Source organism: Poeciliopsis prolifica, unplaced genomic scaffold, assembly GCF_027474105.1.
Source record: "Poeciliopsis prolifica strain line A6 unplaced genomic scaffold, Auburn_PproV2 SCAFFOLD012, whole genome shotgun sequence".
NCBI lineage: Eukaryota > Metazoa > Chordata > Actinopteri > Cyprinodontiformes > Poeciliidae > Poeciliopsis > Poeciliopsis prolifica.
In genome coordinates, this window is record NW_026562387.1 from 5,665,008 (window position 1) to 5,691,344 (window position 26,337).

Here is a 26,337-nt window from a genome sequence, read left to right on the forward strand (position 1 = left end):
GTTCCTCTTGAAATCCTGCTGGAGTCGTGTGTCACTTTCATTGTCTGTGTATAAGAAGTTGAGGGCAGAGTAATTCTTGCCCTCTTACTTTAAAGCCTGAATTGAAAGGATGGTTCTGTTTTTTTTGTGAACTGAAAGGAAAACAGGGGGCCAAAAGTACCACCTGACTGCCAACAGATGGCGCCATAACCTCTTAATTCATGAAGATCTATTAATGAAGATCTTCAATTACTTGTTAGGGTTGTTTTTTCCTCTTTTTGCAAAGCTACCACTGATAACTCTGTAGGTTTGATTTGTTTCTAGGTTTAGTCAGTAGATTATATCACAACTAGTAGAATAATAGTTAATCTGCAAAGCAGAAAACACAACACTGATAATTCAGATAAAAATATCACATGTTTTAAAAGCTTTTTCATAGTTTACTGAATTTTGCAGAGCAAACACAAAATACAAGCAAATCAAAGTAGAACTGACAAATCTAACAATCACAAGGTGAACAATAATTTCTGAACGTATACGTTGTTATCTCAATAGACGTCAACAACAGCAACACTGTGCAGTGTCCCTTCATAACTACTTTTTCGGACGGGTAGGTAGGTAAAATGATTCAAATACAAGCAGGAAAATCAAGGTTCAATATGCAGAAAATGTCAACAAATGAGATACAAATGGAACGTGTCATAAGCACAGCATGAGACAAGGTGCAACAGTGTGTGGCACTTCCCCTGGTCAGAGCTGTGCTGAGAAAACCCTCGATAAAGTCTGAGGAAGTGACTCTGAGCTCATCATTTCACATTTAAACATTTTTAGATAAATCATTTCTGCTTGTGATCACTTTAACTTCTGCAAAAATATGCATGAGTTTTGGTTCAAGCAGAGAAGACGTGCACAGCGATGCTGAAAAGAAAAGCCAGTTTATTGGAGGGTTTAAACCAGCAGGAGCGCTGCTGAGGTGCTCCTGCACGTGCAGATCGAAATAATCACAAAAGCAGCGACATGCGTTCTAATCAACAAATAATGACTGAAGAAGATGGATTGGACTGATTATACAGTGAGTCAGCTAACTGGACAAAAGCCTCAACAGACAAAGAAAAGTTGAATAATCTTATATAATCTTGAACATTCAACACATTATAAGTAAATAAAGAAAGAAAAACCATAAGCTGTTGTCAGTTGCAAATATAAATTTCATTAGATATGCTACTTTCTGAAAAAAGCTCTTTTATTTTATCCCTACTGTAAAGTAGCTACAAAGCTCAGGATCAAGAGCGCATGTTACATCTGCGATACAGTAGTTTCTATGTTCAACTGTCTTCTTTAAGGAAGTGTGGTTACATGCCACTTATAAATGTAAAACACCAACAGGACATTGTTCAAGAGGTTTTTATTTTCAGTTTATTGTGGTTTTTTTTTCTCTCACATTCAAAATAGAGAAGTATGTATGTACTAGATAGTTGAGAACCACAGTCCATTGAGTCATATCAAGTATATATAGTATAATGTCGGTTTTAATTCAATCATTATGTTTGAGCACATTGATGATTACTCATCTTCACAAGTAAGCAAGAGATTGCGTCGAATAAGTAGCTCAGTGTCAAAAGAGAGCGTTGAAGTGTGAACTGACATCGGATTAGACTAAAGTTGCAGTGGCTGCTTCAAAGCTTAAAGAAACGAATGAAAATCTTCAGTTTTTCAAAATTACACATGGATTTGTTTAAAAGCTTGAATGCAGGAAGCACCGATAGAAAATCACCGTTGTAATATATTATGACTTTTAAGTTGGAAACGGATAACAAAACTACAAAACAGTTTTTAGTTATGATGATAAAATCAGAAGAGATAAATATGTGAGACCTGGAGCACAAAGAGGCTGTAGAGCTTCTTGTCATTAAACTGTGAAATTAAATTAGGAACTCACATATATCTAGATAAAGTAATTTCTCTCAAGACGTTATGTTTTCTTTACTTGTGCATAAACATCCTCTGGCCTGTCAGCAGACGTGTTGACCTGAGCGAACTCTGTCTCCTGCTGTCCTCTGTCCTGCACTGAGTCACAGGAAGCTTCACGTCTCCTCTGGAAGATCTTTATCTCCCCATAATTAACTTCTTCCTCTGGTTCTTCGGACTGAACAGCAACCTCCTCATATAGTTGATTCTGTGGGAAAAGGACATTGTTCTTATTTGCCTAGTGATGGACAAATAATAGTGGAGCTGCTAACAAAAGATAAAAAATTCCTCACCTGAGTCTGTGGCGAAGCTGGGCGTTTGGACTTGAAGAACCTGGAAGACATTAGAGATCTGTCTGAATAATTCTATTGATTTTCAGGAGACAAAAAAAAAAATAAAAAATAGATTCAGGCTGAGAGTCAGGACTGATCTGGAACAGACCTGAGAGGATTAAAACATTTATAAAATCAGAAAAAGATTCAGCTGCACACATAATATAGAGATCTAGTTCTGAATAGTATAGTATAGTACAGTCTGTTAATTTACGTAATTACCTAAATGAAGTTTTACTATTTTAACGTTTGACACTTACCAAGCACAAAGAACAAGACAGATGATCAAAATGACTCCAACTACAATCACCACCAAGTAAGAAAATCTTATTGTTGAGTCTTAGAAAAACAAAATGCAAAAGTTACTAAAAATATCAAAATTAAGTAAGTTTAAAAAAATAATCAAATAAAATGATCATGAATTACCTTTATTGGTAGCTAGGATCACAGATGATGTTTGATTCCCCAGATCATTTGAAGCCATACAGTAAAACTCTTCTCCCTCAGAAACTTTGAAGCCATAAATTGGCCCCACAGACACATTAATGTCTCCATCTTTGCTGATCCTGAACCAGGTGAATGTGGGTGGAGGTTTGGCTCTGCTGGAGCAGCTCAGCTCCACCCAGCTACCTGCTGACACCAAACCTGATGGACTGATGGATGCTGAGGTGACTTTAGGAGCATCTGAGGAAAATGAGACACATGAACTTTATTGATCAGAACCAGCTGAACTATGACCTGCTGACAGGATCACTTACATGAAACACTGAGAGTCACTTCTGTCTCTGCTGTCTTGTTTCCTCCAATCACAGGATATCTGGCAGAACATCTGATGTTGTATCCATCATGTGTGTCTGACAGAGTGATGTTCTCCTGGATTTTAGTTGTAAAGGTTCCATCTCTGTTTTTCTCTGTGTGTCTGAGAGAGTCTTGTTGGAGATTCAAGGTGAGTTCAGGAGGTGAGTTTGGACAGGGAGTGAAAGCTGAGCAGGTTACAGTGACAGACTGATGCTCCTTCAGGTCAGAGGTCACATTAATGCTGGGCCTCCAAGGAGAATCTGGGATTTCACATCAGATACACATTTTACAAAAATGAATATCTAATTACAGTTTATTATGTACAAAATAAATTAAAACAAGCATCTCCATACAATGCCTTAGTAATTATATAAATGTAGTTTGATTACTTGTGCGGGATTTCCAAATCATTATTGTCTGTGCAGCACATTTACATATTTGCTGTGCTACAGTTCTAGTTATGATGCTTAAGAAAAAACAATTTCTTAATTTTCAAGAGATTTTCATTAACAGAGAACTATCAGTAAATAAATAAATCTTCATTCATGTAGCATATTTCCAGGCATGAATAGTAAAAACTCATTGATTAATTTTGTTGATAATAATGTAGATCCTTCAATTTCACAATTACTTGCTGCAGATCATTTAAAGTGTTATTTATTTAAATTCAACATCCTGCCAACTGCAGATTTTTCATTCAACATTATTTTCCTTCCTGAGAGATTTGATGTGTTACTGCACAGCAACATCATAATGAATAGCAGAAGAAAAGAAAGAAAAATAACTTAAAGCATTAAAATGTTTCTAGACTCGAATCAAATTGACACTAAATTATTAGGTGTGGTGATTTTTTAATCAGAGATAATTTAATTGCCAACTAGAATATTAATGTCACTGTTTAATAAAACATAACCTCTCTTACCTGCAACGCTTATTTGAAGAGGATGTGCACAAGCTGTTGCTCTGAACGGCCCGTTCTCAATCCTGAAGAAATATGTGTCTGTATAATTTGTATGTAAATCAGGAAACACAGTTGTGCAGTTTTTCTCTCTCAAGTTTCCAGTGATGTTCAGATGATATTTGTTCACTGATTTACTGATGTTGAAAATAACTACATTTGGATATGTGTCAAATTTTAAATCCTTTTTCATCCAGACTCCATTGATATTTATGTTGCTGTTAATCTGCTCTGTTGTATAAAAGCTACATGGGATTTCCAGACAAGATCCACTCAGAGCTTCAATCTTCTGTGGCGCCGTGATGAAGAGGGCTGGTTGATCTCCACCACACAGTAGAGCAAAAACACCTGTAAAAACAAATGATGAATATCATGTGGAGTCAAATCTGTCTGCAGAGAAACTTCCTGATCCACAAACTCCAGTTCAGCTGCAGCAGGTTCAAAGATGTGGCTCAAATATTTCAGAATAGAAATGATTCATGTGAATGAAAGGAAGATAACAAACATCTCACCTGGAAGAAAGAAGACACTCAGTAACACGTTGACAGTCATCATGTTCTCAGTCAGACTCTGGTAGAGCTTCATCTCTGAGGCTGGAAACCAAACATTTAGAGGAGTTATTAAATCATTTCTGACATTAGAGGTTTAACTCACTGCAAAGTAACTCAGAATGCTGTTTGCATAAATTAACACACATCTAGAACTGGTAGATGTATGAAGCCTGCATTAGGAACATCTTTGAATTTGCTCTTCAAAAGTATCTAAAACACTCAAATCAAAATCTTCAAACTTCTTTCAACAAAAATGTTTTCAACAATAACTGTCTTTTACAATACGTACAGAAGTTGATGAAATATTTGATCAAATGATCAGAATCAATGATGTGAACTTACCAGAATTTCTGCAGATAAAACAAAAATAGTTAAAGTTTTAAAATCCGTTGATGTGTTAGGATCAGTTGATCAGCAGCAGATTGAACATCGATCTCATCTGTGAACGGACGAGTTAGAATAAGGAGTTTCATCCTTCATGCTCTGAGAAACAGGAAGTCAGCTCTGTCTCCTCAGTTTGGCATCAAGAAGTCATCCAATGAAGCTCAGAGCTACTGCATATGAGTGATCATTTCTCACCTTTTAGTTATCTTTAGCTATGAGTGTTAATGTTGAAGCCAAAAAATAAAAATATCAAAAATGCCGAGAATATAAATACAGATGTTGATAATCCATGAAGATATGTTTTATTAAAAGTTTGTCACTGTGAGTCACTTGCAGAACTGATACACTCACTTCTTGTTTTTACGTCAACTTCTCAGCTTTTTTCTGTTTTTTCACTGCAGTCAATACGTTGGTTAGAGCCTCTATAATAAACCAGAATAAACAACAAACCAACTTTCTGTGTTTATTTTAAAGTTTCCTCAAAACACAAACAAAAACATGAGGGACATCTGCAGTCTGAAAGCTGCAGATTGAATTTAGTTTGCACGCAGAGACTGAAAGTCATCAAAAGAAAAGAGTTTCTGAAACAGGAGCAACATCTGATTGGACAGAGTCATGATGTGACAACAGAGGAGAAGTGAAGCCAAATTTAAATTAGAATAAGAACGATAAACAGGGAGAGAGACTCTATTTCAGTAAACCTGATTTAAAATGCGAGAAACATTGAGATGTAAAGCATCATGTTGACCTGATGAACACTTGAGCTCTGGGAATATTAACATCTGAAAATCTATTTCTTTTTATGGAAGATTTTAAAGGATGGAAAAATACACATAAGTCTTTAGTCAAGCCAAAAAAACTGAAGTCTAATAAGTAAATAATGAACACATTTTTACAAAGAAAGAATTTTATTCTCTGAATCAATGTTTATTTTTTACTTATTTGCAGAAATCATTGAATAAACTGACTAAACATTTGTCTTTACTTTATAAAACATGCACAGCAACAGACCACAGTAAAGAAACAGGAAGTCACTTCCAGGACACAATGGTTGAGATGGACTGGTGACTTGAGATGTCCAGGCTGGACGCTGGTATCCTCATTATGATCAAAACTTTCTCTTTATTTGTTCTTATCTTTCTATCAGCATCATCATCTTCAACATGAATTATTTTGTGGTTGGTTTATGAGTGACTGATAATCCAGACTAAAAGTGTCATTCTTGTTTTTTTCCCAGCAGGTTATATGTTCCCACCTCAGGTTCTGTAAACTTTTTCATCTAAGTTTTGCTCCAGTGGACATTGACTTCATTTTATATTTAACTTCACATTTGCATTAAAAAGATGTGAGACTGTTACAATTGATTCATTAAGACCTCAGTTGTGTGTCAAACTTGAACAATGAACAATGAAATGTGAATTCAAAGATTTTTGCATTTTATTTACATTTCTTCTCTTTTCATGCAGAAAAAGCAAAATTTACAGCATTGCAAACATTTTCTTGCTCAACATTTAGTTGCTTGGATGATTTAGCTAAATAAATCATTAAAACTTACTGTAAATAATAACACTGGCAAAGACAGAAAAAACAGGATGAAGAAATATAAAAACCTCCTTCTCAGAATGAATTTAGCATCTTTGCCTTGTGACTCAAGACGCCTGAACCTCCATTACTCTGTCAGCAACATTTGCTTCTTCTGTGTCCTGTAGAGATCAAGCATAAAAGAAAAATATTATTGTTCTTAATAAACTGTACTAATTATTTTTAATGGATTTGGAAAACATATTTTAATATTTGATTTTTAGGAGACATGTTTAAAACCTGCTTCATGGTTGCTATTTTCTAAAAGTATTTTGACAAACAAGCCTCATCACAACACATGTTCTAAATCCAGTTTACCTACAATATTGTGCAAAAGGCCTGACTGTCCACACAACAACCGCAAATTTCAGCAGAAATAAAAAGATAGTAAAAAGATCAATTTACATGTAAATCTGCCAAGAGTCTGAATATTTTAAGGCTTAACTTCACGTTGAGCTCAGTCAGTTTACCTTTATCAGTCTCTTGGAGAATCGAAACCAGCTAAAAATGAACGAGACGAGATTTATATTAGTGAATAATCAATACAACAGGTGAGCAACCTCAAAGTATGAACTCATAAAAAACTGTCTCTCACCACTCAAAGATGATGAATGCACCACAGAGCATCACCGGTCTCAGGATCTTTATTATAGTGCAGAAACCAAGTCCAGAACCTTGATGGAAACATGAAATATTGAATCAAACGCAGATTAAATGTTGTCAGAGTTTATTGCAAGTACCTGAATTACAATCATCCTTGACAGACTTTAAGTGTATTGGAAAACATTTCACTGACCAGATTAGCTACAGTTTCTATAACTTCTTGATTGATCATTTGGAGTCTGTAAACCTGCCTCATCGATACATAAGAGTCTCAATGTTTGAAGTAAAGCTGCTGAGGGAACATTTTGCTGTAGAGTAACTCAGTTTACACCAGGTAACATGAAGAAGTAATAATTATATGGACTCAGTTGAAATGCTATGATCTAACACTTTTAATACCTGTTATTAATTACCTTTATTGGTAGCTAGGATCACAGAAGATGTTTGATTCCCCAGATCATTTGAAGCCACACAGTAAAACTCTTCTCCCTCAGTAACATTGAAGCCATAAATCGGCCCCACAGACACATTAATGTCTCCATGTTCACTTTTCCTGAACCAGGTGAATGTGGGTGGAGGTTTGGCTCTGCTGGAGCAGCTCAGCTCCACCCAGCTACCTGCTGACACCAAACCTGATGGACTGATGGATGCTGAGGTGTTTCTAGGAGCATCTGAGGAAAATGAGACACATGAACTTTATTGATCAGAACCAGCTGAACCATGACCTGCTGACAGGATCACTTACATGAAACACTGAGAGTCACTTCTGTCTCTGCTGTCTTGTTTCCTCCAATCACAGGATATCTGGCAGAACAGCTGATGTTGTATCCATCATGTGTGTCTGACAGAGTGATGATCTCCTGGATTTTAGTTGTAAAGGTTCCATCTGTGTTTTTCTCTGTGTGTCTGAGAGAGTCTTGTTGGAGATTCCAGGTGAGTTCAGGAGGTGAGTTTGGACAGGGAGTGAAAGCTGAGCAGGTTACAGTGACAGACTGATGCTCCTTCAGGTCAGAGGTCACATTAATGCTGGGACTCCGAGGAGAATCTGGGATTTCACATCAGATACACATTTTACAAAAATGAATATCTAATTACAGTTTATTATGTACAAAATAAATTAAAACAAGCATCTCCATACAATGCCTTAGTAATTATATAAATGTAGTTTGATTACTTGTATGGGATTTCCGAATCATTATTGTTTGTGCAGCACATTTACATATTTGCTGTGCTACAGTTCTAGTTATGATGCTTAAGAAAAAAAAATCTCTTAATTTTCAAGAGATTTTCATTAACAGAGGACTATCAGTACATAAATAAATCTTCATTCATGTAGCATATTTCCAGGCATGAATAGTAAAAACTCATTGATTAATTTTGTTGATAATAATGTAGATCCTTCAATTTCACAATTACTTGCTGCAGATCATTTAAAGTGTTATTTATTTAAATTCAACATCCTGCCAACTGCAGATTTTTCATTCAACATTATTTTCCTTCCTGAGAGATTTGATGTGTTACTGCACAGCAACATCATAATGAATAGCAGAAGAAAAGAAAGAAAAATAACTTAAAGCATTAAAATGTTTCTAGACTTGAATCAAATTGACACTAAATTATTAGGTGTGGTGATATTTTAATCAGAGATAATTTAATTGCCAACTAGAATATTAATGTCACTGTTTAATAAAACATAACCTCTCTTACCTGCAACGCTTATTTGAATAGGATCTACACAAGCTGTTGCTCTTAACGGCCCGTTCTCAATCCTGAAGAAATATGTGTCTGTATAATTTGTATGTAAATCAGGAAACACAGTTGTGCAGTTTTTCTCTCTCAAGTTTCCAGTGATGTTCAGATGATATTTGTTCACTGATTTACTGATGTTGAAATAACTACATTTGGATTGTTGTCAAAATTTAAATCATTTTTCATCCAGACTCCATTGATATTTATGTTGCTGTTAATCTGCTCTGTTGTATAAAAGCTACATGGGATTTCCAGACAAGATCCACTCAGAGCTTCAATCTTCTGTGGCGCCGTGATGAAGAGGGCTGATTTACCTCTACCACAGTATAGAGCAAAAACACCTGTAAAAAAAAATGATGAATATCATGTGGAGTCAAATCTGTCTGCAGAGAAACTTCCTGATCCACAAACTCCAGTTCAGCTGCAGCAGGTTCAAAGATGTGGCTCAAATATTTCAGAATAGAAATGATTCATGTGAATGAAAGGAAGATAACAAACATCTCACCTGGAAGAAAGAAGACACTCAGTAACACGTTGACAGTCATCATGTTCTCAGTCAGACTCTGGTAGAGCTTCATCTCTGAGGCTGGAAACCAAACATTTAGAGGAGTTATTAAATCATTTCTGACATTAGAGGTTTAACTCACTGCAAAGTAACTCAGAATGCTGTTTGCATAAATTAACACACATCTAGAACTGGTAGATGTAAGAAGCCTGCATTAGGAACATCTTTGAATTTGCTCTTCAAAAGTATCTAAAACACTCAAATCAAAATCTTCAACCTTATTTCAACAAAAATGTTTTCAACAATAACTGTCTTTTACAATATGTACAGAAGTTGATGAAATATTTGATCAAATGATCAGAATCAATGATGTGAACTTACCAGAATTTCTGCAGATAAAACAAAAATAGTTAAAGTTTTAAAATCCGTTGATGTGTTAGGATCAGTTGATCAGCAGCAGATTGAACATCGATCTCATCTGTGAACGGACGATTTAGAATAAGGAGTTTCATCCTTCATGCTCTGAGAAACAGGAAGTCAGCTCTGTCTCCTCAGTTTGGCATCATGAAGTCATCCAATGAAGCTCAGAGCTACTGCATATGAGTGATCATTTCTCACCTTTTAGTTATCTTTAGCTATGAGTGTTAATGTTGAAGCCAAAAAATAAAAATATCAAAAATGCCGAGAATATAAATACAGATGTTGATAATCCATGAAGATATGTTTTATTAAAAGTTTGTCACTGTGAGTCACTTGCAGAACTGATACACTCACTTCTTGTTTTTACGTCAACTTCTCAGCTTTTTTCTTTTTTCACTGCAGTCAATACGTTGGTTAGAGCCTCTATAATAAACCAGAATAAACAACAAACCAACTTTCTGTGTTTATTTTAAAGTTTCCTCAAAACACAAAGAAACATGAGGGACATCTGCAGTCTGAAATCTGCAGTTTAATTTGCAGGCAGAGAAAGTCATCAAAAGAAAAGAGTTTCTGAAACAGGAGCAACACTTAATTTTACATAAATATAATAACAGGAATAAATGTTTTTGGCTCCTAGCAAAGCACTGTAAGCAGAAATCATGGTCTTTAATTTTTCAAAGCAAATGAAGGTTAACTTTTGCAGCCTCTTGATTTTATTTAGGTGAGAACAAAAAATTGGTTCTCAGCTATAAGCCTGATTTCAGCATCTGCATTTCCAAACCTAATGTGGAGAGTCTGCTCATTTTTTGTGTCACTTTCATCAAGTGTCTCAAAGAGTTGGAAACAAACAGGTAACTTTTTAGATCAGTGTGATTATGTTTCATTTTAAAGCACTTTAAAATAAATAAATTTAAGATAAATACTTTGAAAAGATTCCAAAATAACATTGAGAATCGTCTGGAAAAAACAATCGCAAATGTTGCAATTGTGGTCCCAGATCGAACCGGACCTACCGGACTCTCAGGTGTGGAAAGGCCAGAGGTGCTGTGCTGTGCGTCCGACGATGTCTCAGGCTTGATCCCTGCTGTTGGAGGCTTATGTGTGGGGCTGATATTAGCGAAGGGCAAGAAGCGGTTTATCCCACAGAGGAGGCATTGTCAGGCGGGTGTTGGTTGGAGCAAAAATGAAAGTGTCACAATCAGGGTCCACCACGACTGCCAACGCTCAGAAATCAAGATAAATGGAAGGAAAACTAAGAGAAATATTGAAAGAATTAGATTTTGAGAAATCAGGAAATGAGTTGTATTGTCATTGTTAATATGTTTGTATGTAGGTCACAAATTTGTATTTTCTATTTTGGTCAATTTAAAAATGTACATGCTGATTGAGGATTTTCTCACCGTCTCTGTAAAAGGTGGGTCCGTGTTGGGTCTTCCGCCGACTTTTCCGGGAGATCAAAAAACCAGAAATTCTCCTTCCTTTAACTATGGACTTGGTTTGAGGTTAGGAAGACTCTTCTTAGGCTGTATGGATCCTCCTGACTTCAAATCCCAATAAAAAAAAAAAGAAGAAAAAAAAAGAAAAGAAAATCAAAGAGATGACAGCAAATAAAATGTAATGAAGAAAAAGGAATTAACTTCATGTACTGGCACTTTTACTTACCCCGCAGAGCTTGGTGAGACTCACTGAAACAGTACTTTGTGTGGATGACAACAGCAAGCAGACATGCTTAAAGTCTGTTCAGTCTGATCCCTTTTCACTGGACAGTTTCTACTGGCTTATAATTAAGGAGTCTGGGAACCAATAATTCTAGAGTCCACAAATCTAGAACACCCTTGCAGTTTTCCCATAAAACTGCAAAATGCCTGAAACACTGACTTCCTGTAAACTAAGGCTAAAAATCCACCTGTTTAGAGTTATCGAACACGACTCTACATAATTGACATATATTGATGATGTTGATTATTGCATTTTGGCTAAATGTTATGTTTATTGCTTGTCTCACAATCGGTAAGTGCGTGATGTTTTTAGAACATTGTGAACTCCCTTGCTGCTGAAATTTGTGACACAAATATACTTGAACTTGAAAAATGAGACTCACAGAAATCTGGCTGCATCTACAACAGAAATCTCATTTTAAAAATACATATAAAACAAAAACTGTGCAAAGATATTGGACTTTTAAACAAAGTAAAAAAAATAATTTTCTTAGAATTGTCAGCACTTCCTGTCTGCTGCTTGTCACTCATGTAGATGAATTTGATACAACGATTTTGTACATTGGTGGTGAAATATGATTTGTTGAGCGAATAAACGTATTGATTGACGAATGATTAAATGCTTTTTAGGTTTTTACAAAGAGGCAGAAACTATTTAATACGCCAATCAGTGGCTGACAGGGCTGAAGCGGGTTGCAGCATTTTATTTTTAGTGTTGCACACGAGCGCAACACATGAGCTTGACTAATACTACGAGGAGGAAGTGAAGTAGCTGAAAGAGAGAAAAGAAACAGGAGAGATGGAAAGTAAACGTCAAACACCAAAATGTAACCGAGACCAGCAGCTCTTCAGCTGAATTGTTCCAACTCAGAAGACAAAAGTCTTACTTGTCAAGGATGAAGACTGCACAGCCAACAGCTATCATTACCAAGACCCCTATTATTGCAAAAATCCAGACTCCAAGTCCACTTCCACCTTTAAGAAGAAAAAATGCTCAGGTTTCATTGAATGGAAAATATCTTGGCTTTAAATACCATCATACATGTATTGCAACTTTATAAAAAAAAAAAAAAAAAAAAGAGCAAAAGCTTTACTGGCACCCTTATAACGTTTTTATTTTATAAAGCGCAATTTGAACTGATTAATAAAATGATCAAACATGATTAAATGTACCCAGAATAACAGTTTTTTAAGATATTGACGAGGTGGCAAAGTCTTCAAACAATAATTTCAGCTTCTTTCCAAAATAAACCTTTTATTCTGCTTAAAAATGTTAATATCTCAATTTCTTTGAGGATTTTGAAAAGGAAAACAAAAGAGGAAACAGAATTTACCTTGTGATTTGAGACTGATCATTGATGATTTCTGTTTACCCAGCTTATTTGAAGCTAAACAGTAGTACTCATCGCCCCCAGTGAATTTAATCTTGAAAATGCTGTCTGAAGATACTTTCTTGATTGTTTCGCGGCCTGTCTTGAACCAGGTGATTTTGGGTGGAGGTTTGGCTCTGCTGGAGCAGTTCAGCTCCACCCAGCTACCTTCTGGCTCCGAATCTGATGGACTGATGGATGCTGAGGTGTCTTTAGGAGCATCTGAGGAAAATGAGACACATGAACTTTATTGATCAGAACCAGCTGAACCGTGACCTGCTGACAGGATCACTTACATGAAACACTGAGAGTCACTTCTGTCTCTGCTGTCTTGATTCCTCCAATCACAAGATATCTGGCAGAACATCTGATGTTGTATCCATCATGTGTGTCTGACAGAGTGATAATCTCCTGGATTTTATTTGTAAAGGTTCCATCTGTGTTGCCCTCTGTGTGTCTGAGAGAGTCTCGTTTGAGATTCCAGGTGAGTTCAATTTGTGGACAAGGAGTTGAAACTGAGCAGCTTATAGTGACAGACTGGCCTTCCTTCAGATCATCAACAGGGATATTAATGTTTGCAGTCAAAAGAGCATCTGAAATTTTACATTAGATACACATTTAATTGATGTTCTACGTGCGTGTCACAGATTTTTGAATTTGAAAAAACATGACTGTTTGTCATTTATGACTTCATTGGACATAAAAATACACTGAACTAAAATGCAAATGCAACACTTTTGTTTTTCATGAGCTGAACTCAAAGGCCTAAAACACTATCAATATAAACATTTCTCTCAAATATTGTTCACCAATAATTCTAAATATGTGATAGATTTCATTTGATTACATAATCCCTCCTGCCTTGCGGGTGTTGCATAGCAAGATCCATTCTGTCATTTTGACAGACAGAATGATTACTGCTCAGGAGTGGCATGGGCAGGCCGAAGTAAAACACCACTCTGAAATGTATTGTTTTATCACTCAGCACAATGCCACAGACGTTACACGTTTTGAGGGGGCGAGCCATTGGCATGCTGACTGCAGCTATGTCGACCAGAGCTTTTGTCTGTGAATTTAATGTTCATTCCTCTACCAGGAGCCAATTACAAAGGCGTTTCAGATGATGTGGTCGTAAATTGTACCATCCTCACAATCACAGAGCATGTGTAACCACGTCAGCCCAGCAACTCCACATCCAACATGTTCACTGCTAAGATTGTCTGAGACCAGCTATCCGGACAACTGCTGAACCAATTAGTTTGCACAAAGACCTCCTGCACAAACAGTCAAAAACTGTCTCAGAGTCGTCTGGAGGCTTGTTGTTCGTCGCTCTAACCAACTGGAATTGGCAAATGCTCACATTTGATGGTGTCTGGCACATAGGAGAGATTTGATCTTCAAGAATGAATCCCAGTTTTCACTGTTCAGGGCAGACAGATGATAACGTTTGCTTCATTTTGTGGGTGAACGGTTTGCTGAGGTCAACGTTTGTGGATTGAGTGACTGATGGTGGCGGTGGGTTTGTGGTATGGGCTGAAATATGTGGAGGACATAGAACACATTTTATCAATGGCATTTTGAATGCACAGAGAAATCGTGAAGCAAACCTGAGACACATTGTTGTGGCATTCATCCACGAACAGCGCCTCATGTCACAGCATCCTGGTGAACCGTCCCAATTTGCAAGCATCTGTACACAATTCCTGTAAACTGAAAACATCCCAGTTTGTGCATGGCCAGATTACTAAACAAACATGTCACCCATTGAACATGGTTGGGATGCTCTGGATCAGCGCATCCAGAGCATCCCGAACAATCCTATGCCGTTCCAGTTCCTGAAAATATTCATCAACTTTGAACGGCCAGTAAATGTTCCACATTTTACAGGCTACTATGAACAAGCAGATCAACTCCATGTGAAGGAGATGTGTTGGACACATCTGGTTGGTCTGGTTTCAGACCCACCAATTAAGCAAACAGCACATTTCAAACTGGTCTTCTAATGTGGCCTGCCTAAGGCGCACCTGTGCAGAAATCATTCTGTCAAACTAGTATCTTGATAAGCCAGTTTAGAAATGGGATGGATAAACTTTGAAAGTTTTTGGATTTTTTGTGTGCTTTTCTGAAATATTCCTTGTGCAAGTTGGACTCCAGTTTTGTTCATTACATATTCACAACGTTTTTGCCAGCTGTAATTCTGTTCACCTCTAGAACACATCATAACAAAAACATAGGAGTTATTGTTTCCAAATGTAAATGAACTTCTTTTCTTTGCAGTAGAAAGAAGATCTAATGCGCAGCGTTTTCAGACGTCAAATAATGAGGTTATTTTGACCATTTCTCAGCAAATAAAAATAAAACTTTTGCTTGTTTTTTCGGAGACATGTCAGTAGTTCATAGAATAAAAGAACAATATACATTTTACTTAAACATATCTGTGAAAAGTAAAATCAGAGCAACTGATAATTGATCTCTAAATTATCTCTCTCTTTATGTATTGAAATGATCTTAAAAGATAAGCGTTACCACTGATGCCAATACAGATGCCTGTTGATTTCTCACTCCCTATCTCATTTGTGGCCTCACAGTAATATTCTCCTTCTTGAGTGGTAGTAACACTGAAGTTGTAAACCTGCCCTTCAGATAGTTCAATCGCTCCACCTCCGCTGAGCCTGAACCAGGTGAATCTGGGTGGAGGTTTGGCTCTGCTGGAGCAGTTCAGCTCCACCCAGCTACCTGTTGACACCAAACCTGATGGACTGATGGATGCTGAGGTGTCTTTAGGAGCATCTGAGGAAAATGAGACACATGAACTTTATTGATTAGAAACAGCTGAACTATGACCTGCTGACAGGATCACTTACATAAAACACTGAGAGTCACTTCTGTCTCTGTTGTCTTGTTTCCTCCAGACGCTGAACGTTTGGAAAAACATCTGATGTTGTATCCATCATGTGTGTCTGACAGAATGATGGTCTCCTGGAGTTTACTGACAAAGGTTCCATCTGTGGTTCCCTCTAATTGTCTTATAGAGTCTTGTTGGAGATTCCAGGTGAGTTCAGGAGGTGCGAATGCACATGGAGTTGAAGCTGAGCAGGTTACAGTGATAGACTGATGCTCCTTCAGATCACCAAAAGGGATATTAATAGTGAGAGTCACAGGAAAATCTGAAATTTAACATTAGACATAAATAAAGTCCAATGTGAGTGTCATAGATTTATGCATGTAAAAAAACATGATTGTTGTGTATTCCAATGTGCATTGGAAATATACATAAAATGAACAAATTAATAAACGTAACACTTTTTTGTTCCCATTTTTTATGAGCTGAACTCAAAAAACGAATTTTTTTTCAAGATAACCGTTTCGCTCAAATATCTAAATCTTCAAAGGTTACAGACGCTAATATTTCATTGGATCACCTTTAGCTGTGATTACATCAAAACTCATCTTTGGCATTGTTTTGATAAGTTTCTGCAATGCTTATCAAAACACATATGATTTATATATAAATATATGAGATGCTGATTATAAATATCAGCATCTCATGTCTGAGATTCTAATATTTATTTAGCATTTTTTTCTCCAAAGAGCTTTTGAGGCCCTAGTGGCTTGTATTTTTGACAGCTGACAGACAGGAAAGAGGCCAGAAGACATGCGGTGAAGGTCGCCGGGATCAGGACTCAAACCTGCGATTTCCGCTTCGAGGACTGAGGCATCCAAACGTGGGGCGTGCTAACCCCTGCGCCACCACAGCACGCCCTGATGCTGATATTTATAACTCCAGTTCCATATACAGCTATGGAGAAGATTAAGAGACCACTATACTGAGCCCCATTGAAAAACTCATGGTTATTCCACCACATATTGATTTCTGAACTCTTCTTGAGTTAAACCATCAGCATTATTCTTTCTAAGTTAATATGTTTTCTTTGCACTATATGAGGTCTAAAAGCACTGCAATTTTCTGCATATATGACATATTTTCAGTGCTTCATCAAAGTAAAGAACAATGATAATTTTACTGAGACATATACCAATAAAAAAAATAAAATCAGAGAAATTGACCATTTAAAAATTCTCTGAAATTTTTCCAGAGCTGTGCATATGTAAATATATAAACTGGGAGAAATGAAATGATCTTATAAAAAAAATAATAAGCATTACCAATGTGGTCAAGACAGATGCCGTTCGATCTCTCAGTACCAAGGTCATTGCTGGCCTCACAGAAATAGTCTCCTCGCTCAGTTTCAGTGAAGATCATGCTGTACACTGAAGAGTCGTTAACGGGGTCAACTTCGATGATCTTGAACCAGGCGAATGTGGGTGGAGGATTGGCTCTGCTGAAGCAGATCAGCTCCACCAAGTTACCTACTGACACTACAGATAATGGACGGATGGATGCTGCGGTTCTTTTAGGAGCATCTGAGCAAAATGAGACACATGAACTTTATTGATCAGAAACAGCTGAACTATGACCTGCTGACAGGATCACTTACATGAAACATTGAGAGTCCTTACTGACTCTCGTGAATGTTTGAATCGTCCTTTTACAGGATATCTTGCAGAACAGCTGATGTTTAATCCATCATGGTGGTATGTAAGCTTGATGGTATTGTTGATTCTAGTGAAATGGGTTCCATAATTTTTCCCGAATTCTTCTCCGATAGAGTCTCTTTTGAGATTCCAGGTGAGTTCAGGAGGTGAGTGTACACAGGGAGTATAAGCTGAGCAGGATACAGTTACAGACTGACGCTCCTTCAGATTACTTCGAGAAACATCAATGGTGGGAGCCCAAGCAGTTTCTGTGGTTTCAAACCAGACATGTCATAAAGTGAAACACAACACAAAATACAGTATTGATTTCTTGGACACTATACCTACAACTACAACACCATTTTACTCATCAACAAGCTTTTAATTCCATGAAACATTTCCTTTATTGACCCTTTACTTGAGACAGACTGATGCAAACTCCGCCATGGCAGAAGTCAAAACAACCAATGTGCTCCTTTAAAGCCAGATGAAAATAGACATCTATAACCTTATATCCTTCTATTTGGTTGATTTCTCTTTAAAAATGGTCACAGGATGCTGTGTGGTCGGCTGCACAAACAGGCAAGGAAGCAAAGCAAACTTGCCGCTTTATCTTATAACTTGTAGTGAGGAAAGATACGGCGGTGCTGGACAGCAGCCGTCAATCATAATGACTGTCATCCCTCAGTGTAACTGTGGATTTGCAGTGAACACTTTTTACAAGGTAAGAAAACTAACATTCATACTCTTTTTATGATTAGAAATATGTCAAAAATCGCATTATGGAGAAGGTACGCGTTTAACCGTCAGTAACCATGGAGACAGTGCTGCACAGTCCTGTAGCCTAACATGTGTGGTTAAAAACTTTTTGTTCGTTTTTAAGGCTGCTCCAGTACAAGGAGGAAGATGTGTTACGATTACAGTCAAATTAGCTTGACTGGAACAAGAAGAAGCCATGAATAAACTGGAAAAAGCAACTTGGGAAAACAAGTTCACTTCAAACGACCGTCATGGCGCCTCGAATAATTAAGTGACACTGATGAGGTCAACTAATAATCACATGGAAGCAACTCAATGCTTGTAGGCATGTAGACATGGCCAAGATGATCTGCCGCAGTTCCAAGCGAATATCAGAATGGGGAACATAGGTGATTTACGTGACATCGAACGTGGCATGGTTGTTGGTGCCAGAGGTCAGAGGAGAATGGACAGACTGGTTCAAGTTGATAGAATGGCAACAGTGACTCAAAGAACCCTTTGTTACAATAGAGGTTTAAAGAAGAGTATATCTGAACGCACATCGAACCTGGAGGCGGCTGCGATACAGCAGAAGAAAACCACACCGTGTGCCTCTGCTGTCAGCTAACAACAGCAAACTTTATGACCACAGTGTACACATTTTCTGATGGCTACTTCCAGCAGGATAATGCAGCATGTCATAAAGCGCGAGTCATGTCAGACTGGTTTCCTGAACACAACAATCAGTGCACGGTACTCAAATGGCCTCCACAGTCAGATCTCAGTCCAATAGATCACCTTTGAGATGTGGTGGAACGGGAGATTCACATTATAGATGTGCAGCCGACAAATCTACAGCAACTGCATGATGCTACAATGTCAACATGGACCACACTCTCTGAGGAATGTTTCCAGTACCTTGTTGAATCTATGCTACCATGGATAAAGGCAGTTCTGAAGGCAAAAGGGTTCCCAACACAGAACTAGCAAGGCGTACCTAATAAAGTGGCTGGTGAGTGTATGTTATATAGAAAAGACAGAAAAGCTCTCTTACCTACAACTGTTACTATCACCAAATTTTCACAAAATGTCTTTTTTATTCCCTCATTCTCAATTCTTAAGATGTACTTGTCTCTATGAGTTGCTGTTAAATCAGAAATCCGAGTGCTGCAGTTGTTACTTGTCAAATCTCCAGTTATTTCCATTTGACGGGTGTTAATTGAACCACTGCTGTTAAAAAAAACTTGATTTGTTGTCAAATTCGGAAAATATCTCATCCATATTGCGTAAATGGGTTTGCTGCTGTTAAATCCTGGAAAGGGCTCAAATTCACATTGGACATCCAAACAAGATCCAGCCAGTCCTTGCAATTGAATTGGTGAAAGCTTATTACCACAAGGACCCAAAGCACCCAAAGCACCTGTAAAATAGATGAATAATAAAAATAAAGTGGAGAGATATCATCCTGTTACATTGACCATCGAACATGAAGCTTCATGTTACGTGTGAATACTTTCAACCATATCAGAATAAAATATTTCAGACTATAAGTGATTTATGTGACGTCTCCAAATAAAAGGGACTAAACAAACAAACTCACCTGGAGGACCGAAGACAATCAGTAAATGCCGACTATCAGGATGTTGTTATACAGGTGACAGAGCTTCTTCATCTCTCTGACTGGAACAAGCTGATGATGAGATTAATATTTTTAAAGCTGTCTCTTGATCAAATCAGAACTCAAATGATTAAAAGGCAGAATTTAAACATTTTGAAAAATATGTCATGATTATTTCATAGTATTAAAATGATTCTGTAATATAATAAAAGTCAGGAAACATACATAACGATAAATCAAATCAACACAAACTTACCAAAAGAAACCTGCAGCTAAATCAGAACCAGTTTAGATAAAAAACTGAATGGATTTTAGTGGATCAACAGCAGGTCAGACCACCACTTTCCATGATTCAAAGTAAATGTGATGGATATGTAACCTTTCTCTGTTCGTCGTAGGTTGACTTCACACACAAACATTCAAGCTGGTTGAATGTTTGTCATATGTAAAAGTCAGACATCAGACCAGCAGTTTGTGCCACAAAGTTAAGGACAGTAAAAAGGCACAGGCTGACTGTCATAGTGTAGTGGTATTTAAAATAAATTTACATTAAACATCTACATAGCTAATCTTTTCTTCTCTATAAATGAAGATATGTAATTTTACTAGATGGAGATTACACACACTTTATATTAAAAACTAACACACGACTGAGAACTGACATGTTACCTTTTATCAAAAGTTGAAGCAGAGATAACAAGAGAGAAGATCAAGCTGGTGTTAACATCAGTCCAGGCCCTATACATTAAATAAAAATACAATAAATAACCCCAAACAAACTACAGAGCAATTGTTCCTAATAAACAGTTGACATCAGTTAACAGTTGTAAACTCAGAGATAGCTTAAATGTGAAATATTAATTATGAAACAGCAAAAATATATACAAATCATTACAAAACATTAAACACTGCATAATATTAAATTAGTCTAACATACATGTTAAATATAGTACTGTAAAGAAAGCACAGAGCTGATCTTAATACATACCAGAGTTAAAGATGGCAAAAGGGGACGAGCCTACTGTTACTAGTTGCTACGGTAAACTGGCTGTCAAGAGCAACAGAACTTATATAGCAATAAATGTCAGGAGAAAAAGACTTTATATTAATAAAGATTATTTTGAAGAATACATCAAATAATTTAGCCAAATTTCACAACTATTATTTTGAAATACAACCTCGTTACTGATTAACAAGTGGAGTCTGTCAACATGAAAGAGGAAGTCACTGTTTAATTTTAATGTTAGTGTCATTCTTCAAAGATGATTTAGATCAAATAACTCCACATGATGTGCTTTTCTGTTGATATTCAGAAATATGTCCAGACATGAATGGACAGTGTCAGTATTGACCTACACATGTTCAACACTGGTTGATTTTCTTGAAGGACATTGGGCTGAAATCTCTCAGTCCTCCTTGACCCACCCCTCCATTCTCATTTGAGGATATAAATTTTGTCACTTCAGTAGATCAGGGGGGATACGTGGTGGAGCGGGTCCAGAAGAACTGTGAGAGCAAACACTAAAGGACACCAAAGTTGACACAAAACATTTGTCAACCAGGCTGATATGTTAACCACACAAACTTCAACCACTGGAGCAGATTCAGCACCAGAGAAGGAGGGAGAATTAGAGATTATGAAGGGATTCGTTGTTGTTGGAGATGAGACACACTATTGGGGCACTACTGGGCTTCGTGTTTGGGGCCACTGGGTGTTTGACTCCAGACTTCCTCGTGTCATGAGGCTGGAGTGTATTGAACATTCTTATGGAGAATATCTGTAGACCTAAACACAAATGTTTAGATTTAGGTGTTTGTTAGACACACTCTCAGGTGGGATGCATCTCCCACTCAAAATATCTTGTATTACCATGTGCCATGTGTTTTAAAAAGATGTTGTAACTGTTTTTATGTATGAATATGTTTGTTGATGTGATTACCATCACCCACAAAGAAAAATCATTCTCACCGCTTTCAGAGGAGAGCTTTCAACGCACTTCTGAAAGCCCCACTACAAGTTATTCCTGCCTTTTAAACTCCTACCTTCATATAAAGTTCTCCAAAGAAACATAATTCCTCCCAGGGGGTTGGTGCAAGTCAGCCTGTGTCCAGTTTGAGTGAAAGGAGGCGCGTCCAATCTGCCATAAAGTAAACTTCAGCGATCAAGTAGTGGATGTATTTGTGTTTACATTCACCTTTCTAAATCTCCAGCTCCTCTGGTCAACTCTTGGCCTTGTAACCCAGACAAAGTCCTAATATCTCACCTGCCGGACACCAGGCAGATTCTGTCCTTCGTCAGCGGTTATGGAGGAAACTCTCTCCTTGGGAAGAAGTACATTGCCCTCCGCATTGCCTCTCGCATCGCCAAGGATGAGGGCTGGCTGGCTGAGCATATGTTGGTGAGACCAAAAGGAAAAATATTACATCAGTCCTCAGACATTGTGGAACCTCTTCTATCTTGGTTCACAACTTTTTTCTGTCGCCAGATCCTTGGAATCACCAACCCTCAGGGTGTGAAGCGCTACGTGGCGGCGGCCTTCCCCAGCGCCTGCGGTAAAACCAACCTGGCCATGATGAAGCCCGCTATCCCGGGCTGGAAGGTTGAGTGCGTTGGGGACGACATCGCTTGGATGAAGTTCGACAGTCAAGGTGAGTGTGAGCCTATTAAAATACACACTGACGTCATCCCTCATGTTCCTGTGTCTTAACTCAAACAGTGAGTACACCACCATCTTGTGGTTTACTAAAGTAATGTCAGTTCCAATTTTAAAAATGTATAATATAATATAATATAATATAATATAATATAATATAATATAATATAATAATAATATAATTTAATATAATATAATATAATATAATATAATATAATATAATATAATATAATATAATATAATATAATATACAGAAAAATAATAGTGGAGCTGCTAACAACAGATGAAAAATTCCTCACCTGAGTCTGTGGCGAAGCTGGGCGTTTGGACTTGAAGAACCTGGAAGACATTAGAGATCTGTCTGAATAATTCTATTGATTTTCAGGAGACAAAAAAAAAAAAAAAAAAAAAAAAAAAAAAATATATATATATATATAATATATATATATATATATATATATATATATATATATATATATCTCTCTCTATATATATATATATATATATATATATATATATATATATAGATAGATAGAGAGAGAGAGAGAGAGAGAGAGATTCAGGCTGAGAGTCAGGACTGATCTGGAACAGACCTGAGAGGATTAAAACATTTATAAAATCAGAAAAAGATTCAGCTGCACACATAATATAGAGATCTAGTTCTGAATAGTATAGTATAGTACAGTATAGTATAGTACAGTCTGTTAATTTAGGTAATTACGTAAATGAAGTTTTACTATTTTAACGTTTGACACTTACCAAGCACAAAGAACAAGACAGATGATCAAAATGACTCCAACTACAATCACCACCAAGTAAGAAAATCTTATTGTTGAGTCTTAGAAAAACAAAATGCAAAAGTTACTAAAAATATCAAAATTAAGTAAGTTTAAAAAATAATCAAATAAAATGATTTCAGTCACATTGAAACTCAAGAGCTATGGTCTAACACTTTTAATACCTGTCATGAATTACCTTTATTGGTAGCTAGGATCACAGATGATGTTTGATTCCCCAGATCATTTGAAGCCATACAGTAAAACTCTTCTCCCTCAGAAACTTTGAAGCCATAAATTGGCCCCACAGACACATTAATGTCTCCATCTTTGCTGATCCTGAACAGGTGAATGTGGGTGGAGGTTTGGCTCTGCTGGAGCAGCTCAGCTCCACCCAGCTACCTGCTGACACCAAACCTGATGGACTGATGGATGCTGAGGTGACTTTAGGAGCATCTGAGGAAAATGAGACACATGAACTTTATTGATCAGAACCAGCTGAACCATGACCTGCTGACAGGATCACTTACATGAAACACTGAGAGTCACTTCTGTCTCTGCTGTCTTGTTTCCTCCAATCACAGGATATCTGGCAGAACATCTGATGTTGTATCCATCATGTGTGTCTGACAGAGTGATGTTCTCCTGGATTTTAGTTGTAAAGGTTCCATCTCTGTTTTTCTCTGTGTGTCTGAGAGAGTCTTGTTGGAGATTCCAGGTGAGTTCAGGAGGTGAGTTTGGACAGGGAGTGAAAGCTGAGCAGGTTACAGTGACAGACTGATGCTCCTTCAGGTCAGAGGGAACATTAATGCTGGGACTCCAGGGAGAATCTGGAGTTTCAAATCAGATACACATTTTACAAAAATAAATATCTAATTACAGTTTATTATGTACAAAATAAGTTAAAACAAGCATCTCCATACAATGCCTTAGTAATTATATAAATGTAGTTTGATTACTTGTATGGGATTTCCGAATCATTATTGTTTGTGCAGCACATTTACATATTTGCTGTGCTACAGTTCTAGTTATGATGCTTAAGAAAAAAAAATCTCTTAATTTTCAAGAGATTTTCATTAACAGAGAACTATCAGTAAATAAATAAATCTTCATTCATGTAGCATATTTCCAGGCATGAATAGTAAAAACTCATTGATTGATTCGTTGATAATAATGTAGATCCTTCAATTTCACAATTACTTGCTGCAGATCATTTAAAGTGTTATTTATTTAAATTCAACATCCTGCCAACTGCAGATTTTTCATTCAACATTATTTTCCTTCCTGAGAGATTTGATGTGTTACTGCACAGCAACATCATAATGAATAGCAGAAGAAAAGAAAGAAAAATAACTTAAAGCATTAAAATGTTTCTAGACTCGAATCAAATTTGTATTTTCTATTTTGGTCAATTTAAAAATGTACATGCTGATTGAGGATTTTCTCACCGTCTCTGTAAAAGGTGGGTCCGTGTTGGGTCTTCCATCGACTTTTCCGGGAGATCAAAGACCAGAAATTCTCCTTCCTTTAACTATGGACTTGGTTTGAGGTTAGGAAGACTCTTCTTAGGCTGTATGGATCCTCCTGACTTCAACATCCCAATAAAAAAAAAAAGAAGAAAAAAAAAAAGAAAAGAAAATCAAAGAGATGACAGCAAATAAAATGTAATGAAGAAAAAGGAATTAACTTCATGTACTGGCACTTTTACTTACCCCGCAGAGCTTGGTGAGACTCACTGAAACAGTACTTTGTGTGGATGACAACAGCAAGCAGACATGCTTAAAGTCTGTTCAGTCTGATCCCTTTTCACTGGACAGTTTCTACTGGCTTATAATTGGGTTATCACAAAGTTTCATACAAGGAGTCTGGGAACCAATAATTCTAGAGTGCACAAATCTAGAACACCCTTGCAGTTTTCCCATAAAACTGCAAAACGGCTGAAACACTGACTTCCTGTCAGGCTAAAAATCCACCTGTTTAGAGTTATCGAACACGACTCTACATAATTGACATATATTGATGATGTTGATTATTGCATTTTGGCTAAATGTTATGTTTATTGCTTGTCTCACAATCGGTAAGTGCGTGATGTTTTTAGAACATTGTGAACTCCCTTGTTGCTGAAATTTGTGACACAAATATACTTGAACTTGAAAAATGAGACTCACAGAAATCTGGCTGCAGCTACAACAGAAATCTCATTTTAAAAATACATATAAAACAAAAACTGTGCAAAGATATTGGACTTTTAAACAAAGTAAAAAAAAAAAAATTTCTTAGAATTGTCAGCACTTCCTGTCTGCTGCTTGTCACTCATGTAGATGAATTTGTTACAACGATTTTGTACATTGGTGGTGAAATATGATTTGTTGAGCGAATAAACGTATTGATTGACGAATGATTAAATGCTTTTTAGGTTTTTACAAAGAGGCAGAAACTATTTCATACGCCAATCAGTGGCAGACAGGGCTGAAGCGGGTTGCAGCATTTTATTTTTAGTGTTGCACACGAGCGCAACACATGAGCTTGACTACACTAGGAGGAAATGAAGTATCTGAAAGAGAGAAAAGAAACAAGAGAGATGGAAAGTAAACGTCAAACACCAAAATGTAACCGAGACCAGCAGCTCTTCAGCTGAATTGTTCCAACTCAGAAGACAAAAGTGTCTTACTTGTCAAGGATGAAGAATGCACAGCTAACAGCTATCATTCCCAAGACCCCTATTATTGCCAAAATCCAGGCTGCGAATCCTGTTCCACCTTTAAGAAGAAAAAATGCTCAGATTTCATTGAATGGAAAATATCTTGGCTTTAAATACCATCATACATGTATTGCAACTTTATAAAAAAAATTTTAAAAAAAGAGCAAAAGCTTTACTGGCACCCTTATAACGTTTTTATTTTATAAAGCGCAATTTGAACTGATTAATAAAATGATCAAACATGATTAAATGTACCCAGAATAACAGTTCTTAAGATATTGACGAGGTGGCAAAGTCTTCAAACAATAATTTCAGCTTCTTTCCAAAATAAACCTTTTATTCTGCTTAAAAATGTTAATATCTCAATTTCTTTGAGGATTTTGAAAAGGAAAACAAAG

At 36.9% G+C, this 26,337-nt stretch overlaps 2 protein-coding genes and 1 pseudogene across 2 annotated transcripts in view; all 3 read right to left on the reverse strand.

Moving 5' to 3' along the window:
• Positions 1-449: 449 nt before the first annotated feature.
• Positions 450-25,994, reverse strand: LOC129364663 (myelin-associated glycoprotein-like; annotated as a pseudogene).
• LOC129364626 (hemicentin-1-like) lies at positions 12,231-20,844 on the reverse strand. The gene is made up of 12 exons (XM_055037390.1): positions 20,797-20,844; positions 20,478-20,546; positions 19,791-19,880; positions 19,245-19,610; positions 17,416-17,721; positions 17,084-17,341; positions 15,781-16,083; positions 15,443-15,706; positions 13,213-13,509; positions 12,881-13,138; positions 12,434-12,521; positions 12,231-12,318 (listed from the first exon to the last, which is right to left on the reverse strand). The coding sequence occupies exons 4-12, from the start codon at positions 19,465-19,467 to the stop codon at positions 12,297-12,299; spliced, it is 2,019 nt and encodes a 672-aa protein (XP_054893365.1). The 5' UTR covers positions 19,468-19,610; positions 19,791-19,880; positions 20,478-20,546; positions 20,797-20,844; the 3' UTR covers positions 12,231-12,296.
• LOC129364917 (hemicentin-1-like) overlaps positions 22,371-26,337 on the reverse strand; it is a 47,362-nt gene continuing 43,395 nt past the window's right edge. The window contains 6 exon segments of the mRNA XM_055037867.1: positions 22,371-22,469; positions 22,762-22,801; positions 23,222-23,300; positions 23,438-23,584; positions 23,587-23,694; positions 23,769-24,068. Of these exon segments, the coding sequence (XP_054893842.1) occupies positions 22,392-22,469; positions 22,762-22,801; positions 23,222-23,300; positions 23,438-23,584; positions 23,587-23,694; positions 23,769-24,068 (752 nt within the window). The 3' untranslated portion in view covers positions 22,371-22,391.